This window comes from Cyprinodon tularosa, unplaced genomic scaffold, assembly GCF_016077235.1.
Source record: "Cyprinodon tularosa strain WSP-4 unplaced genomic scaffold, ASM1607723v1 ctg315, whole genome shotgun sequence".
Lineage (NCBI taxonomy): Eukaryota > Metazoa > Chordata > Actinopteri > Cyprinodontiformes > Cyprinodontidae > Cyprinodon > Cyprinodon tularosa.
Genome location: NW_024039025.1, coordinates 266086 through 282657, shown reverse-complemented (window position 1 = coordinate 282657; position 16572 = coordinate 266086). Strand labels below are relative to the sequence as shown.

At 38.4% G+C, this 16572-nt stretch overlaps 1 protein-coding gene across 3 annotated transcripts in view; it reads right to left on the bottom strand.

Moving 5' to 3' along the window:
* Positions 1 to 1833: 1833 nt before the first annotated feature.
* LOC119788367 (cAMP-specific 3',5'-cyclic phosphodiesterase 7B-like) overlaps positions 1834 to 16572 on the bottom strand; it is a 33549-nt gene continuing 18810 nt past the window's right edge. For all 3 annotated transcript variants that reach the window (XM_038292661.1, XM_038292662.1, XM_038292660.1), the window contains 7 exons: positions 15673 to 15773; positions 14617 to 14748; positions 14428 to 14519; positions 12773 to 12917; positions 8391 to 8487; positions 5857 to 5937; positions 1834 to 4793 (listed from right to left, as the gene is read on the bottom strand). In XM_038292661.1, coding sequence (XP_038148589.1) covers positions 4576 to 4793; positions 5857 to 5937; positions 8391 to 8487; positions 12773 to 12917; positions 14428 to 14519; positions 14617 to 14748; positions 15673 to 15773 — 866 coding nt within the window. In that variant the 3' untranslated portion in view covers positions 1834 to 4575. The remainder of the gene's footprint in view (positions 4794 to 5856; positions 5938 to 8390; positions 8488 to 12772; positions 12918 to 14427; positions 14520 to 14616; positions 14749 to 15672; positions 15774 to 16572) is intronic.

The following is a 16572-nucleotide window of genomic DNA, read 5'->3' as shown; positions in this document are numbered from 1 at the left end:
CTTAAAATACATGAATTCATAAAGAATGCAGCTCATCAATCTACTTCTACTGCTAATTTTTTTTTTTTTTTTACTTTAATTCTATATTTTTTCTTGTCATTCTAAAGCATTAGGTCAGAAAAACAAAAAAAACAACAAAAAAACCCCAGAAGATTTTTGCAATTTTTTCTAACCCCTAGATGTTTATCAAAACCAAAAATTTCAATGTACATTATTGGGATTTTTTGTTATTAATAAACACAAAGTAGTGAAAAAAATCCAGCATAATCAAATGTGTTTAGAGGTCACCTGCTTAATTCCTAATGTCCTGTTTGAAATCTGCTTACAGGGAGCCCGATGTTTTATTGCAGATAACTATGACAACAGCATCCCCATAGTAAAACATGGTGGTGGCAGAATCATATTCATGCAGCTACAGGGAGGCTACCTGGGATAAATGAATAGACAGATGAACAGAAAACGCCTGGATAAAAACCTAATTAGAGACTACAAAAGACGAGAGTTTGGGGCAAAGGTTCAGAAATTTAGCAGGATAATCCTAATAAAACTTAAAAGAACGATTCAATGGAATGGAATAAATTAAAAGGAAATTGCTGAGTCAAAATCTAGACATATAACCTGTTAAAAAAATGTCACAGAGACTCTGCCAACAAGAGTGAGCTTAAGCTTTTGTTGCAAATGGACAAAAAAATTGACAAACATTCAGGGCTCCAGATGTGCACAAGTGGTACTAAAAGACTTGTGACTAAATGAAGTTCTGTTTCTATACAATATAAGCGTAGGAGGTCAAATACAAATGCGTGTCACCATTTTTAACATCTTTATTTGCAAAAACATGAAAACATTAAACTAAATGAAACACAAAGCCAATCAAATCTATTAGAACTTGTGGTTGTAGCTTTATAAAATCTTAGAGCATAGATATTTTAATCAATTGTTTTTCATTAGGTTTTATTTTTGAGAGAGAAAAACACATAATCTCTGCTATTATTGTGCAAGAAAAACTTCTACAGATTTATCTCATTACACCATGGCAACAAATTACATATTTGACTGCTATATTTTTATACTAGACCTGTGCATTTTATTGGTACACTTTAAGATGAATAAGTTGATATCACACCTGTACGTAGACATTCAGTACATAATATAAAGTAAACCTAGTATGGCTCAGTTACCCTGTAACAGTGTTCGTTCTGAGAGGTATTCAAAAACAAGGCAGCCTGATGATTTACTGTTTGGACCGGTTGGCACTGACAGCAAATATATGAATTGTAGAGAAAAATCTTCAGCACTTCTTAGGTAGCATATTCAGAAATTGATGCATCACTTTGTTCCCAGTTCATAGCTGCTTTCAGGTTTGGAAGCTAAAAAACAGGACCGAAACAGTCTTTTTGGGGTCACTTTCTGGAGTTCAAAAACGGTTAAGTTAAGCCCGTTACAGTTTATAAATACATTTGTTTTATCTGTTTCATCTTTGCAACATTGCTTTTAAAACAAAGTGGGACTTCTAGCAAAGCAAGCAGGATGCCATTGAAAAAAAATCACATGTTGCAAACTAAAAATACACAGAATTATTGCACTTCACCTCTTAAAGGAGGCAATATCCAACTTTTATCATTTTAACAAGCGTTTCTTTTTAAAGCTGAAATGTTTGCTTGGATTAATAAAGTTCCTCTGATTGCATTTGCAGTGTCCATCCCATTGCAACAAATCTTAGATCTAATAATTTCTGGCATATATACCTAATAAAGTTCAGCAAAATACACATATTTTATACTTGTATTTACAAATATATAATGATCTGCTGCTGGAAGCATCATGTCCACCAGGCATAGTGCACACATTTATTACACATTTATTATACATGAACATCTTTTTTTAGTAAATGTTTACAGATAGTAAAGATAGCATATACTGTGACATCAAGTGAAGTAAAAAATATACAGATGCACAGAGAAATTGGCTGGTGAGCAGAGCTAGGTGAGTTTTAGCTTGATTGGCTCTGAACTGTGAGAAACTCAACAATCTGATGGTTTTCCAGTCAGTGAACACACCATAGACTCAGTTAATATCCCACTGGGATTGGTTGCCAGTGGGATTTGCAACAATTGATTTCTCTTATTTTTACACTTTTGGTCATAAAAGGAATATACAATTTAACTATGTTTTATATTAAGCAGGATATTGGAATTTAAAACTCTGAAAAGAGACCTCTGATTTTCCGAACTGACATTTGAGCTTTAGTTGATGGTCAGGTTTGAGAGATTGAGTTATTTACAGAATAAGTGATGTTTCAAAGGTACAGGAAGCACTTTAAGAGAAAATTTAATTGTCTATAGGAAAATGTCTGCTGTTTAATCCAGCGCTACTTTCCTAACAGTTTATTTTTTTTAGGGTAGAAGGGTTGAACATATAACAGCGAAGTTGTTTCACTTTACCCTCATGAGCTTCAAAGTTCTCTTAATAAAGATGCTGGTTCTGGAAATAGCAGCCCTTCATACTCGGAGAGCATGTAATGGTTTACATTCATTCAAGGAAAATGGTTCTTAAACTGATTAAAAATACCACTTATAGATATATATTTTTTTTACCTCTTAGGTCAAGATGTAAATATGACTGACGTTAAAATCGCACTGAGAAATGATCTAGTCTACAGTAGGGATGGACAGTTATAGCATCAAGTATTGCTAATCAGGGAAATAAATGCAATGTCTGCAAACCCTCAAGCACTACCTAGATAGAGACTGATACTTTTAAATGATCAGGCCATCAATCAATACCATTGTTTGAAAATATATTTGATGCAATTATCGTATGCCCTTTAGTGGCGCGACTTAATTAGTGCTGTGAAAAAGCAAATTTCATCATAGATAAGCTTTACTAATGAGGGCTTTGAGTGTAAGCAATAATAGATTTATTTATAGCCTTTTTTTAACAACTTTGTATCACTTTTTTGTACATTTAATATCACAAAATATGTGAAACTTTTCATCCGATTTTGTTACTTATTCAAAGTTCTGAAACCCAGTGAGATTTTTTAAATAATGTGAAACCAAACAGGCTATTTATTATTAATGACATTAACTATTAATCAAATTAGAAAAGCACAAATAAAGTGCATCCTTGTTTGTTAAAGACATTACAAAAAAAATTGATTGAGAAAAAGTCAGAACATATTTCAAACACGTGGGTGAAGCGGTGGTACTTAAAAAACAGATCATTAACTGAGGCGGTACTTGCAATAAAGAGTTTCAGAAGCATTGATCTAGGCCTTTTACAACTATGAATGCTAACCATGCTAACTTTAAATATGGAAAAAACAACAGAAATCAAAATGCAAACTCTATTGTAATTTTCTTCTTCATTGTATGACTGCAAAACCATTTTTCAAACGTATTCATATTGAAAGCTTCTTTGATTTTTCATCAAACTATGACAAACAAGCGTTTCAAAACCAAAAAAACGTAGACAGTTAACGAAGCAGTGAGCTAATGATAATCAACCGGGAGCCAAGCCACTACAGTACTGAGTCTGCGTTTCAGTGAGCTTATATGGCTGAAGTAGAGCAGGCAGAAACTTTTATATGATGAAACGTACTGTCCAGAGAAGCACATAAAAAAAAAAAAAAAAAAAAAAAAGTTTCAATGAAAGATAAAGCAGCTGTTAAGGCTTTTTTGTGCACGAGATTTTAAAGTGAGGCTGTGATTAAAATCCATTCAGTTAGAGAAAAGTGAAATGAGTTACAGAATACAGACATAAAAAGGTTTTTGGCATGTGAACTGCTGGGATTATACATCACAGTATGTAAAGTTTATACAACTTATAATCTGATGAAACCGTTTTTTGGCTCATCACGCGATGATTCAGCCTGACTGTGAAACATCAAGGCAGCAACACCGACCTAAGCCACTTTTAGGGTGAGTCATTATTTAAATCGATGAGCTGAGTCAGTCTTAAATGGAGAACATGCTGTATGTTACGGTGTAGAGTACCTCGACACAACAACTCGATGCTTAAGAGTTAGAAACGGCTTCAGTGAAAGGTAAACCAGTGAGATAAAGACACACAAAAAGCCCAACTACAGTGCAAGCATTTTGACACTTAAAAATTTGATTATTAGTACATTCTTAATAATAAAATGATAATATACATATATTTTTAGCACAGTCCAGCTGACCATCTAGTTCTGCCTTTATTTGTTCTGTCGCTTGCAAACCAAACCAATATTAAAAATCTCGACAAAACCCAAAACCTTTTAGTTCATTAACTTTTTAATTTTATTTGAGTACAGACTAAAGTTTGTCAATATTCTTCTTTGTTTTATACTACGATTATTGTGCTCCTCAATGAATCTTCTTACTTTTTGTTCCCCGGCAATGCTTCATTCATCCCAGCTCCAGCAGAGGGAGCTGTTCTTATTTACTTGCCACCCTGCCTTCCAGTGCTCCAACTGTAAAGAGCAGCCAGCCGTGGGAGCAAACGAGCTGGAGAATAAACATGGATTTGGATAAAAAAACATCCTTCCTCCATGTAAAAAGGAGATCAAAACCCAGCAAAGCAAGAAGGGAGACATTATGGGATGTCCTCTGCTTCCTCATGTCCTCCTTGAGGCTCAGGCTCCTCAGCGTGGGAGTGAGTTTTTGTTTCTACTGGTGTGTGTACGTATCTGAGGCGGCTCCAGCAGGCCTTGTTCTTGTGCAGGTGGGCCATCATTATTTGGCTGAGCACGCTGGGCTCAGTGAAGCGCTGCCACTCTTCAAAAAGAGGCTCCACAATGTAGGAGATAAAACCTGTAAAACATTTTACATTCCTTAATCAGGTCCACATCTGCTTTAAAATAAGGCACTTTATTTCAGTCTAAAACTAAAGAGATAACAAACACCAAATAGTATAAATACACATGTTCAGTCATCAGAAAGCAAAATATTTTTTTGGATATTAAAGGGGTCATAGAATGATTATATAGGGTATTTGGTGCTGGTCTTTAAGGTCTCTGAATAGGGTGTGTAACATTGGTTGGGCTGAAAATGGCATATTTGCTGTTTTATGAGCCCTAATGCAAGCCTGGTTAAAAGCCCTAAAATGAAACGACAGGTTTTCTTCCTTTTATGGTATACTCATGAAAATTTAGATAAGCTGTCAACTGATCGGTTGGTTTACAATAAGCAAAGCTGCTGAGCAAAGACACATCATAGCAACAAGCACTCACTCACTGAAAGATCAAATAGTTGATATGGTAGGGTGACCAGATGTCCTGTTTTTCCTGGACATGTCCTACTTTTCATACCTAAAAAAAAGGGTTGGGGGGAATTTCAAAATCATCAGGTTATTTTGGTCAAATACGGTGCAGCAGAACCGAGCCGCCAGCTCCAGGAACTCCGGCGGACGGGAGGAGGGAGCCAGCAGAGGAAGGAGCAACCGAACCCAACCCGGTGATGTAGCCGCAGCCCGTGCAAAGCATGGTAAGGGATCTTCTGATAGACAAAAGTAATCCATGCCTTTTGTGTCCTCGGATCCTTGGAAAGACTGTGAAAAGTTTCCCCTTTCTCTTTGCAGCCTGGAACACTGCATTTATGATAATGAACCAGTGGGCTGGTCTGTATGTCAATTTCCGGGCATGACAAAAGTACAGGCCAGAACCAAATAAGGCAACTTCCCCGAGTTTACGTCAATTCGTGCTTCGTCTGAATTCATTTGTTTTATGGTTGAGGTTTAGAATTGTGAGATCTGCAAAGAAAGGAGTTCTCACTGAACTATCGTTATTCATCTATGACAATGGAAATTCAGTTTTGCATTCTATGACCCCTTTAAAGTCTTTTTGTTAGACAGTAATGAATATTAAACAGATATTACCAATCTGGATAGCTGGAATAGAGTCTGTCTGTTGGTCACAAAGTGGACTGATCTCCAGGTTAAATTTCCTCTCCAGCTCACCTTTCAGATTAACAAAGACAGCATTTATAAAAGTATTTGCAACCAGAATAAACAGCAGATACAGAACATCAATATATAGAAGGAATTACATTTAAAAAACATATTTGCTTCGAAGTTCATTAATGAGAGCAAAGAACTTAAAATCTAGATCCAAATCTTTAGGGGTCTCATCTATGAATCATGCATATACATATAACGTGGCCTAAAATTACATTCACTGAAGCCCACGCAAAGTTCATCATCTTAAAAAAAAACAACTTGCCGTATACATGTCTGGTCTCTTAGAGACTTGGAGCCATTTTTGAGGGTACCAACAGTTTAAAGATGGCGTAAAATTGGGACAAGATGGTGATTGAGGTGGGAAACTGAAGCTAGATTGCATCATAATTATTTTATTTTATCTACAAATGCGAAACTAATTGTCAACTGACTCTATCAGATCTGGAACCACAGTGTGACATATGCTCTTGTCTCAAGAAAAATAAAAAGGTTCACAAATCAGTTTAAATTTAATAGTCCGCACAATATTCAAACACCTCATCCTCCTTGTCATATTGTTCTTCTTAATGATCAGGAGTTGCACAATAGATTTTATAAATGAAACACCCGACAAGCCCCACACGACAGTGGCCAAAATTATTTTTTTCCTGCGAGTTTGGTCTAGCCTCGATCAATGCCCCTAGGCGTGACGACAAAGCTGCGCGATGCTGGAGAAAGCACAACAAGGAAGATGGCAACAACTATTGAACAGTTCTCGTTTGACTCAGCTTTGGAATCAGTTTTGGAAGGTTTAGACTTGGGGTTTTGGGATAAACGTGAGCAGGAAGAGGCTCTACGCTCATTAATTTTTAAGAAGGACGTATTCGCTGTTTGTTCACACTCCCCCCACCTGTCACGCTTACTACGTCACAGTCCGTTGCGCTCATTGGTCAGAGTGTTGGCCAATAGGCACAGACATGGTTTGAAAGAGAACGGGTTTTTCCTCATCAACAATCTTCCGATGTCTCATTCATCGGGGCCAGGCTAAATTACACATTTACTCTCACATTTAGTCTGGTTTAATCAGGCTAATGGTGTGATGTGATTAAACATTTAAATACCTCCAAACCACCTGTGCATAATGGATGCTATGATTAAGCCAGAGACTTTGTAAATGAGCAGAATTAGGAGAGGACGCATTTTCAGGGATGACCAATGTCATCCAATGACCGATGTTATCAGTTGGTCAGATTCCATAGAGCGGTGCTCATGGATTTATGCTCTGAACGGGTCCAGTATTGAAGAGACCGACCCACCGGTTCATCACAGGTGTTAAACAGAGGTCAGTAACTCTGATATATAAAATATGAAATGGCCGAGGCTTAATGTGCTGTCAGATTTATTAAAGATACAAAAAATTGTGAACGATTAGGAAACACTTAGTTTAATAGTTAAAAAAAATATATATTTTTTTATGATAGCTGTTGAAAATTCTCAGTCATCCCGGGCACTGCAACCACACAGCAGCCTTAAATCAGTGAAAGCTGTCAACCACTCTGTGTGTCTTTTTGGCTCTTATTAGCACAATATTCCCCCACAGGTGTTAAACATCGTCAACAATTCATTAATATGACTGAAGCCACTTTTAGGAACAAAATCATTCTGTGATTTTATCCATCAATTAGACGTATTACAGTCAGCAGTAAGTAGCTACAACGCTGCCCGGATGTCCTTGTTAAGAGAATCAGTGTACTTCAGACTCTGATTGTGTCATTAATGAGGCTTCCTTTTATTTACTGTTGCCACCAAATCAATTTATCTGAATCTCCACCTAAATCACCAGCAATATTTCTAGCTCAGTTAATCCTTGCTTTTTTTGCTGTCTTGTGGTTACCATGGTAACCATTAAATAGACTTGATCAGCTGGCTTTTGTAACAAAAAATATACACTGATTTGGCACTTTAGCATGGACCATTTATGCTTGCATAAATGTGTGAAGATCAGGCATCCCCAAAGTCAATCCTCGAGGGCTTTTTAGGTTTTAGAAGTTTCCCTGCTCCAGCACAGCTGATTTACATTGATAGTTGATTAACAGGCTTTTGCTGAACTGCAATCATCAGAATCAACTGTGCTAAAGCAGAGAAACCTCTAAAACCAGCAGGATAGCGGCCCTTGGGGGGGTGCCTGGTGAAGATGGTCGAACATGAGGTGGAGCCTTGGACGATAACTTTAAGGTACAGCTGTTATCTATGAAGGTAAATTGCTCTGTTTTGTGCACATGATTTTATAAATCAAGTTGTTTATTTTTTAACATATTCCATTTTCCGGTTTTTGTAGTTCTTACAATATTTTATAAATGAGAACGGAGTCTGTAAGCCATGACTCCGTTTTCATTAGAAACCCTCTTTTTTTATCATTCAAAAGCACCAATAGAAGTATCTTTAGTGTAATTCTCGTCATTAAGTTTACTCACCTTGCCTATAAAATTCCTCACACACTCTCTCACTCCACTGCCTGCTCATTTGCCATTCCCGACATGGGTTACAGATATCCGCGCATTTCAGGGCAATCTAAAGTAAAGAGAAAATAAAGAACACGTCTCTACGGAATGAAAAATGATGACAAAATATGAATTTTATAACAGTCCAGTTAGGGATATTAAATCAGACCAAATTTTTGCTGTTTTAGACAAGTTGGGATTATCAAATTGATTTTGGTAACTGTTAGAATAGTAATGAGGGAGAATGCATTTGAAATTATTATCCTTTAATTCGAAACTTTACACACTACAGTAAGCTTCTATGTTTTTTTTTTTTTTATTGTATGACTTGGGCTTTAGTATTGTGGCAAAATACATAATTTATTATAACAGTTTGGGTCACATGTAAGGAATTTAGTCAAAGGGAAATTTTTGTTTCTACATTTTAAACAACAGGAGTTTGTTGATGGTTTACGTCAGTGTTTTCCAACCTTTTTTGACTTGCATACCCCTTTGGGCATTTTGTCTAACCATGAGTAGCCCTCTCAGTCAAAAGTATTGATGATTGTCCCGAAAGTGGAACGTACAATAACTAAAATAAAGACTACTTCAAGACTGACCTCTGTGAGAAGCAGAATGGAGAGATAAAGAAGATCTTTTGTCCCGGCTTCCCCTTGAAGGACTGAATTTTTTTAATCATTATTATTATTTTTTTTTTTTTCAATCTAATTTAGTTTTATTTTTATCCTATTTTATATGTTTTTATTTTTGCTAATGGACAAGTGAAATATCTCTATCACGGATAAATAAACTAACTAACTGACTAACTAACTAACTGTCATGGTTCTGTTTTGGCCTGGCCATCACCTCCTTTTATTTCCCAGTACCTCCTTCTCTCACACAGCTCAGCCTAACTCCCTCACCAATTAGTCACACCTGTTTAGCACCAATTAGTCTAGACTCACTCCACCTGCCAGCCTCTCTACAAAAGCCTCCCTCAATTAGCTCCTCCCTGCCGGCTTGTATTCAGTCACTACAGATTCAGAGTCAGGTTGAGGTTTTCGTTGCTGCGCTGCTGGATCTGAGCCGTCTACCTGTTAACTTTCGTCTGCACCTGGAGTGTTACACCAGCTCAGCGATACTCTGTGTGGTCCTGTGGACTCGTCCAAACTCTGCTCACCAAGAACTCTGTCTGTAAACCTGCGGATGTCTGCAGCCTCTGTCACCTGGAGCTCACGCTGCCCGCTGAGGATAACTGCAGCTGATGCTCACATGAACTCTTCCAGCTCTCGTCTGGTACAGCCTCTGGTTACCTTCATCCATAACTCATTACTGTCAATAAACCCTCAAGAGTAGGTGTGTGTGGGTGTGTGCATTCTGGGTTCATCTAGAAAAATTGACACAAAATCTTTTAATTTAGTATTTTTTTTATTTATGTTTTCCATCTCAAATAAAAAAACAAATTTGTTGCCTGGAATTTGGTAAGGAATCATAAATATAAAATAAAATCCTATTATAAACCTGTATTTATAAAACTGGAGCTCTTCTGAGTAACTCACTTATAAATATATTTAAACTTAATGACTTGGGAACAAAATCCAGAACAAAAATTTTACTCAAACTGACTTAATTCATTTTACTTCGTTTTCATCCAGACACCTGAGCTGCTTTGATGAGCTCCAATAGTTCAGTGTGAAAAACAGCTGATCCCAGATTGTTCTCTACATCCAGTCTGCTGTTCTGCTTGGTTGTGATGTGTGTTAAAGCTGAAGGTTAACTAAAACATATCAAAATAACTTTTTGTTTAATAAAATCTTGCCTTATTTTTTCGATTTTGTCCTCACAAAGCAAAACAGATCCCAGCTCTATTTTATTTTACCGTATTTTCACGACTATAAGGCGCACTTAAACGTCTTTTTTTCCCCTCAAAATGTGCGGTGCGCCCTATGGTGCGGTGCGCCTTATGTGTGTTGTAACTGCGACTTTTGAGACCACCTCATTGAGGAGATGATGAAAGAGTGGCTGAATGTAAGGAGGCCAGGTGTTTTTTTTCCACCCCTCACCATCGCTGTTAATATGTAACTCCATGCGTGCCCATCTCACAGCTGATGTGAAAAACAAATTAACGCTGCTCGACATCGGTGTGAACCGGACCCAGCAGGTGCAGCAGAAGCAGCGTGTTTACATGCAAAGTCAATGGTTGACGCGCGTATAGGTGCAGCAAAAGGTCCCGCAGCGCGTTTTGGTGCAGCACGTCGGGAGCGTTTAAGCATCTGAAGTACCGCCAACGCGCTGCTGCTGCTCAGATGGAAAAATTGAAGTTTTGCTGCTGGACGCGCCGCATCAACCAATCACAGAAGCTGATCTGGGAGCTGCCAGCGAGACAGACAGCGCTCTGATGACATGATATTAACGCAAATGGAAAAGGCTGGATGGATGCGTGGCTGAGGCAGGTGTATGTGAGAAGACTAGGTGGTTTTTTCCACGCATCACCATCGCTGCGTGCCCATCTCACAGCCGATGTGAAAAAAAGATGAATCAAATGAACACTGTGCTCGCCGTTATCCCGGGGGTCTGACAAAGGAGCTTCAACCGCTCGACATCGGTGTGAAGCAGCCGTTCGAAGTAAGGCTGCGAGCGGCGTGGGAGCGATGGATGACCGACGGAGACCACAGTTTCAGGATAAGAAGGCAGCGCCGGGCAGATTACGCCACAGTTTGCGGATGGATTGTAGATGCTTGGACTAACGTGTCTGCTGGCTCTGTTGTTCAAGCTTTTGCAAAAGCCGGCATTATTTCTGAGGAGCTGCGCTGCACGGAAAGTGACTGACAGCGAAGAAGGGGAAATTGGCATGTCTGATTTAGCGCAGCTGTTTTATTCAGAAACAGAGGATGATGACTTTGATGGGTTTGATTAATACTTTGTAATAAATACATGAATAAAGCACAATCATACTCAGTTTTGCTCCCGCTGTATTTTTCTCCCTGAAAACTTAATTCAACAGCATCCCCGGCGCGTCTCCTCCTCTTCAGCGCGGTGGCTGGCAGGTGTTTTTTCATCTAAATAATCTAAATCTTGCAGCTATATTTGCTGTGATCAGTGGGAATAAAGTAGTTTTAATATGTTTTTAAGTGAGAAAGTCCACCTGAAAACTTAATAATTGCAGTCAGTTCATCCAGATTATCTATTTCTGTCGGAGGCGCTCAGACCCCCACATACCAGCGGTGCGCTGACAGGAGAAATCCTTTCGTTCACCGCGGCTGCTGGCAGGTGTTTTTCATCTAAATAATCTAAATCTTGCAGCTATATTTGCTGTGATCAGTGGGAATAAAGTAGTTTTAATATGTTTTTAAGTGAGAAAGGCCACCTGAAAACTTAATAATTGCAGTCAGTTCATCCAGATTATCTATTTCTGTCGGAGGCGCTCAGACCCCCACATACCAGCGGTGCGCTGACAGCAGAAATCTCTTCATCAGCAGCCTGTAGGCTGGGCAGCCTGGGGTTCACCGCGGCTGCTGGCAGGTGTTTTTCATCTAAATAATTTTAGCTGCAGGCACCAGGATACCGGCAATAAAAGCGAACATATTCCGTCAGCAGGTTTCAGGATTTTAAGTTAATTTAGGAGTTATTACAGCGCTGTGTCATCTGCGATGTTGGTCTGTCTCACGGCCAGCTGCCAGGTTTGATTAATACTTTGTAATAAATACATGAATAAAGCACAGTCATACTCAGTTTTGCCCCCGCTGTATTTTTAAATACGCAGTAGAGGTATTTAAAGGTAGTAGAGGACTTGTACCTGTATATAAAAAACGCGCCCTATAGTCCGGTGCGCCTTATGTGTGTGTTAAATACAGAAATGGGACACATAACTGAGAGTGCGCCTTTTAGTCCGGTGCGCCTTATGGTCGTGAAAATACGGTACTACCTAAGAAATAAGAAATAAAATATTTTCATGTACCCCATGAAATGCACTTGTGGACCACTAGAGGAACGAGTACCCTTGGTTGGGAAACACAGGTCTAAGTGAACAACGGCGTTCACGAGGGAGTACAACTTACTCTACAAAAAAAAAGTTAAATTGCATATTAACGTCCCTCTTTGATAAAACCTGACATTTGGAAGGAAGAAGAACTAACCAATCAAAATGCTATAATTAAAACATCTGATTCTCCCCACCTTGCAGGAGGGACCCAGTCTAAAATATAGCAGTGAGTTTGTGGTTTTCCATAAACTTGAATTCTACTTTATTTTAACTAACCACTCAAAAGCATAAAAAAATTCACCATTAGCCAAGAAGAGATGGTGAAATTTCTTTCATGCAAGGTATACCAATATGTATTTTTGAAAGCACATTTTAAAGGGAATAGGCTAAATACCTGCAGTATGAAATGCCTGTGTGTTGCCAGTTGAAGGTCCAAATCCTGATTATCAAGATGCTCTCGGAGTGTCGCAAGGAATTCGTTTTGCCTGTTGATGTCCGTAGCCAAGATCAGTGAGCCCAGCTGCTGTTCTATGTCCAGCCTGTAGTTGAGAAATGCAAACCAACTGCTTTAAATTGAACTGTAACAACTTCATTTTAAAACTGTTTCTTACACCAGTGCCTTCCCTTAAACAGGAAATCAAATGCATTTGCAACTTTATCTAGTAATTTATTTGGTATAATATCAAAATGAAAAATGTTTAATTTATGGTTACTTTAGCATAGTAGCAAAGTCTAATGGCATGAAATAATTGTTTTTATTAAAACCAAAGTTGCTACACTGATTGGAACCCCTTAAAATCTTATAGAAAAAACATTGAGCTTTTCTCTGTTCTTATAAGTTGATCAAGAGACTAAAAGAGAAGGAAATTAACTTTGGATTAGAAAGTCATGGTTTTTTTTTTCCAAACAAAACATAGGCATGACACAGGGACTCAATCCACATAGCTACTGTTAAAGATGGGAGAGACAAAAAAAAAAAGTAATTTTAACCTGGAGAGAGACACAGAGAAAAGCTGCAGTTAGAGAAGTTTTATTCTATGCAATTCAGTTGATTTATACATTTCCAATTGACAACATGCCAACCCTGAGCACTCCGCAGAGACCACCCAACCAGACCATACAGTCAGATTGGTCAAAAGTTTTCAAGGAAAACCAGCTGATTCCATTGACTCATTTACTCTTCTGCAATCCCTCACATCGAGCATGCATGCAGCGTCTGTGGAGGGTAAAACCTCCAGCAGAACCAGGCTCAGTGTGAGCAGCCATCTGCTGAAGCAAACTGGGGTTCAAATATTTACATGAAAGAAATTAGTAATTTGACGCTCAGACCCCGGCAGAAGACTTTGATGCTGAGATTAGACATTCGCTTGGATGAGTAACATAGGAAAAGGATTAAAGTTGTCTCACTCCACGGGGCCTGGCGCTGGAGGTGGAATAAGCCAGAGGGTGAGTGGGACTGAGTGAGGGAGGAGATGAGGCAGAGGTGGAAGAAAGTTTGCTTGCGTGCAGGGGAGAAGCTAGGCCAGGAGCTAAATTAAGGGGATGTTGAAATAAAATGGCCTCAGAGGAGGTACGGCCCCGACTATGATTGGCTGAAGCTGAACGAGGGACATGGCAGGTGGTTCAGGTGAAGCTAATAAGAGTCCTCCAGATTTAATTTTCTCTTAAGCTTCATTTAGGGAAGGCACAGATTTTTTTAGCGACTGAAAATGTCATCATCGTTCTAAGGTTTTCCAAAAGGGTTTACATTACCTTACAGGGGGGGAGCGAAGATTTTAAAAGGATGTTAAAAGTTCAAGTTTGATTTGAAATGTACAAAATAGTAATACACTTTATGGATTAATAGCAAAAAGGTGGAAGATAATGCATTTTTTTTAAAACTGGAGATCCCTTAAGAAAAAAAAAAAGAAAAACAACTGAAAATATACCAAAAGGTTTAAAAAAAAAAAAAAAAATCCATCTAAAAAAAGGGTTTTTGCATTCAAATCTTAACTTCCATAAGAAATCCAACTTAATGCATAAATTGCTGGGATATGCGTGTTTTCTTACGACATGTCGGCAGACAGGTGGTTCAGAAGACCCGACTCTCGGAGCATGCCCACCGTGGATCTCCAGTGGTGGCTCTCCAGCACAGAGGTGTTCTGAACAGGGAGAAAGTCAGTCTCTACGCGCTCTAACACTAAAACCCCCCAAGTATAAATCCAGACGCTGACACCCATCAGCCGGTTAGGTGCTTACCTGGTAGAGGGATGCCAGGTGGTGTCTAGTTTTAATGAGAAACGGCTGGTTGACACCAGGGTGATCCACGTCATGAGCTGCCGCCGCCATCAGACCCAGGAAGACATCCACAGGAGTCAGCTGCTCTGCCAGCTGCAACACACAAATGCTCTGAAAAGGCTTGAGGTAATATTACTAATCCTACTTCTTAGTGCCTATTCTGAGAAACATCCAATTTCTCGTTATTTAATTTTTTAAATGAAATATCTATAGAATAGAACAGAATAGAATAGAAAGTTCCTTTATTGTCCCACAAGGGGGAAATTTTGGTGTTTACAGCAGCAAAAAGATTATAGAAAAAATTGTCACACAACTATGGACCTTAGAAAAATGTGTAAGAATAACATAATAGTGAAGTGTTAAGAGTTAACAATGTGAGCAAAACTCTCAAACAGATTTAATGTATACTAACTAGAAACGTATTTTTGGTCAATTAGTAGACAGACATCTGCCTTTACTTGAACGACCAGTTTACTGGTCTTTCCCTTTTTGAGAGGCTCAGAGAAATAGGATTCTCGGTCGGATCAAACCTTAACCTCCAAATTCATCCCACAATAAAAATTAACATTGTTAGCTGTTCAAAATTCAGAATCATTATGCATCATAGTAGGGAGTTAAAAACTGAACGCTAAGTAAAGGAGAAAAGAGGATATCGATTAGTGAAAATGCAGACTCGCATTTTATTTTCTGAAGGGGAGTGTAAGTTATCTTCACTATACTCGTCAGTGGGTCATATTAAATTTCATGTAGTGCTTTTAACTAAATGGATTCATCACAAAGTCCCTCTTGGAACAACATAAGCAATTACTGTATGAGGGGAAAGATGCAAAGACACCACATCTGGTCAGAGGGCTTCAGAGAAATCTCTGAGCTCCAGGTGGATGTGTCACTGAGTTCAAGTGAGCAAGAGACGTCCCTGAGGGAGCACAACTAATAGATTATGTCAAAGAGAAGGCTGGGACCGGTGGAGCTTTAGATTGACTGGAAAACACTGACACAGTCCACATGTGTGTTTACCTTGGTCTCTTTTAGGTAGCAGTACATGGCTTGAGTTACATCAGCAGCATGAACAGCATTATGATATGGATTGTTGGAATGGTAATCCTCCTGCACCATTCCTGCAAAGCGTTATAAAAGCATCAATGAGAAGGGATGTTATGAACAAATTTACAAGGGTTTTTGTTCATATCAGGTTTTTGCAAAACATAAAGTAAGTATTGATAGTATTAAAATACAGAAAATGGTATGAAGTGTTGAAAAGGTAATTGCAAGTACTGCTAAATAAATTTGCACTACAGGACTTAAAACTGTTGTTTTTTTGTGTGAAAAAAAATCTTTTCAGATTTTTTTAAGTTGACAAGCTTCTGGACTGTAAATATATATCTAAGCCCATTTGGTATAGAATACATCATAAACGATGAAGGATCTGAAAGGAATGAGAGGATTGGCAGTTGGAGCAGCCCTAGTTGGCAAATAGCCTGATTAGTGAGCTCACCATACCGAATGCATGTATTGCACTACTAGGTCCTGGTCATCCCAATATCTACAGGTCTTGGTGCTTTTAATAAGTTAGGAAGACTACAAGATGTTTATTTCACATTCAAAAATACTTTAAAAATTCTGGGTAATTCCAACATTCGTGAAATTTTAAAATAGGAGTTGGAAGCGTTTGCTCTGAGAGAGCAAGACTATCACCAGCTATCAGGAAGGCTGAACAGAGTACAGCAAAGTGACATAAGTTTGAGATCATAGAATTTTTAATCTTTGTCCGCAGTTCAGGGAGATATTTTGTGAATTTCAAAGCTAAAAAGAGCTAATGCTGGTCTTGTTAAGCTAGACAACATTATACGATAAAGACTGTTTAAATTACAAACTATGTAAACTTCAGTAAATTCCAGGTTTGAAATAATTTGCTGT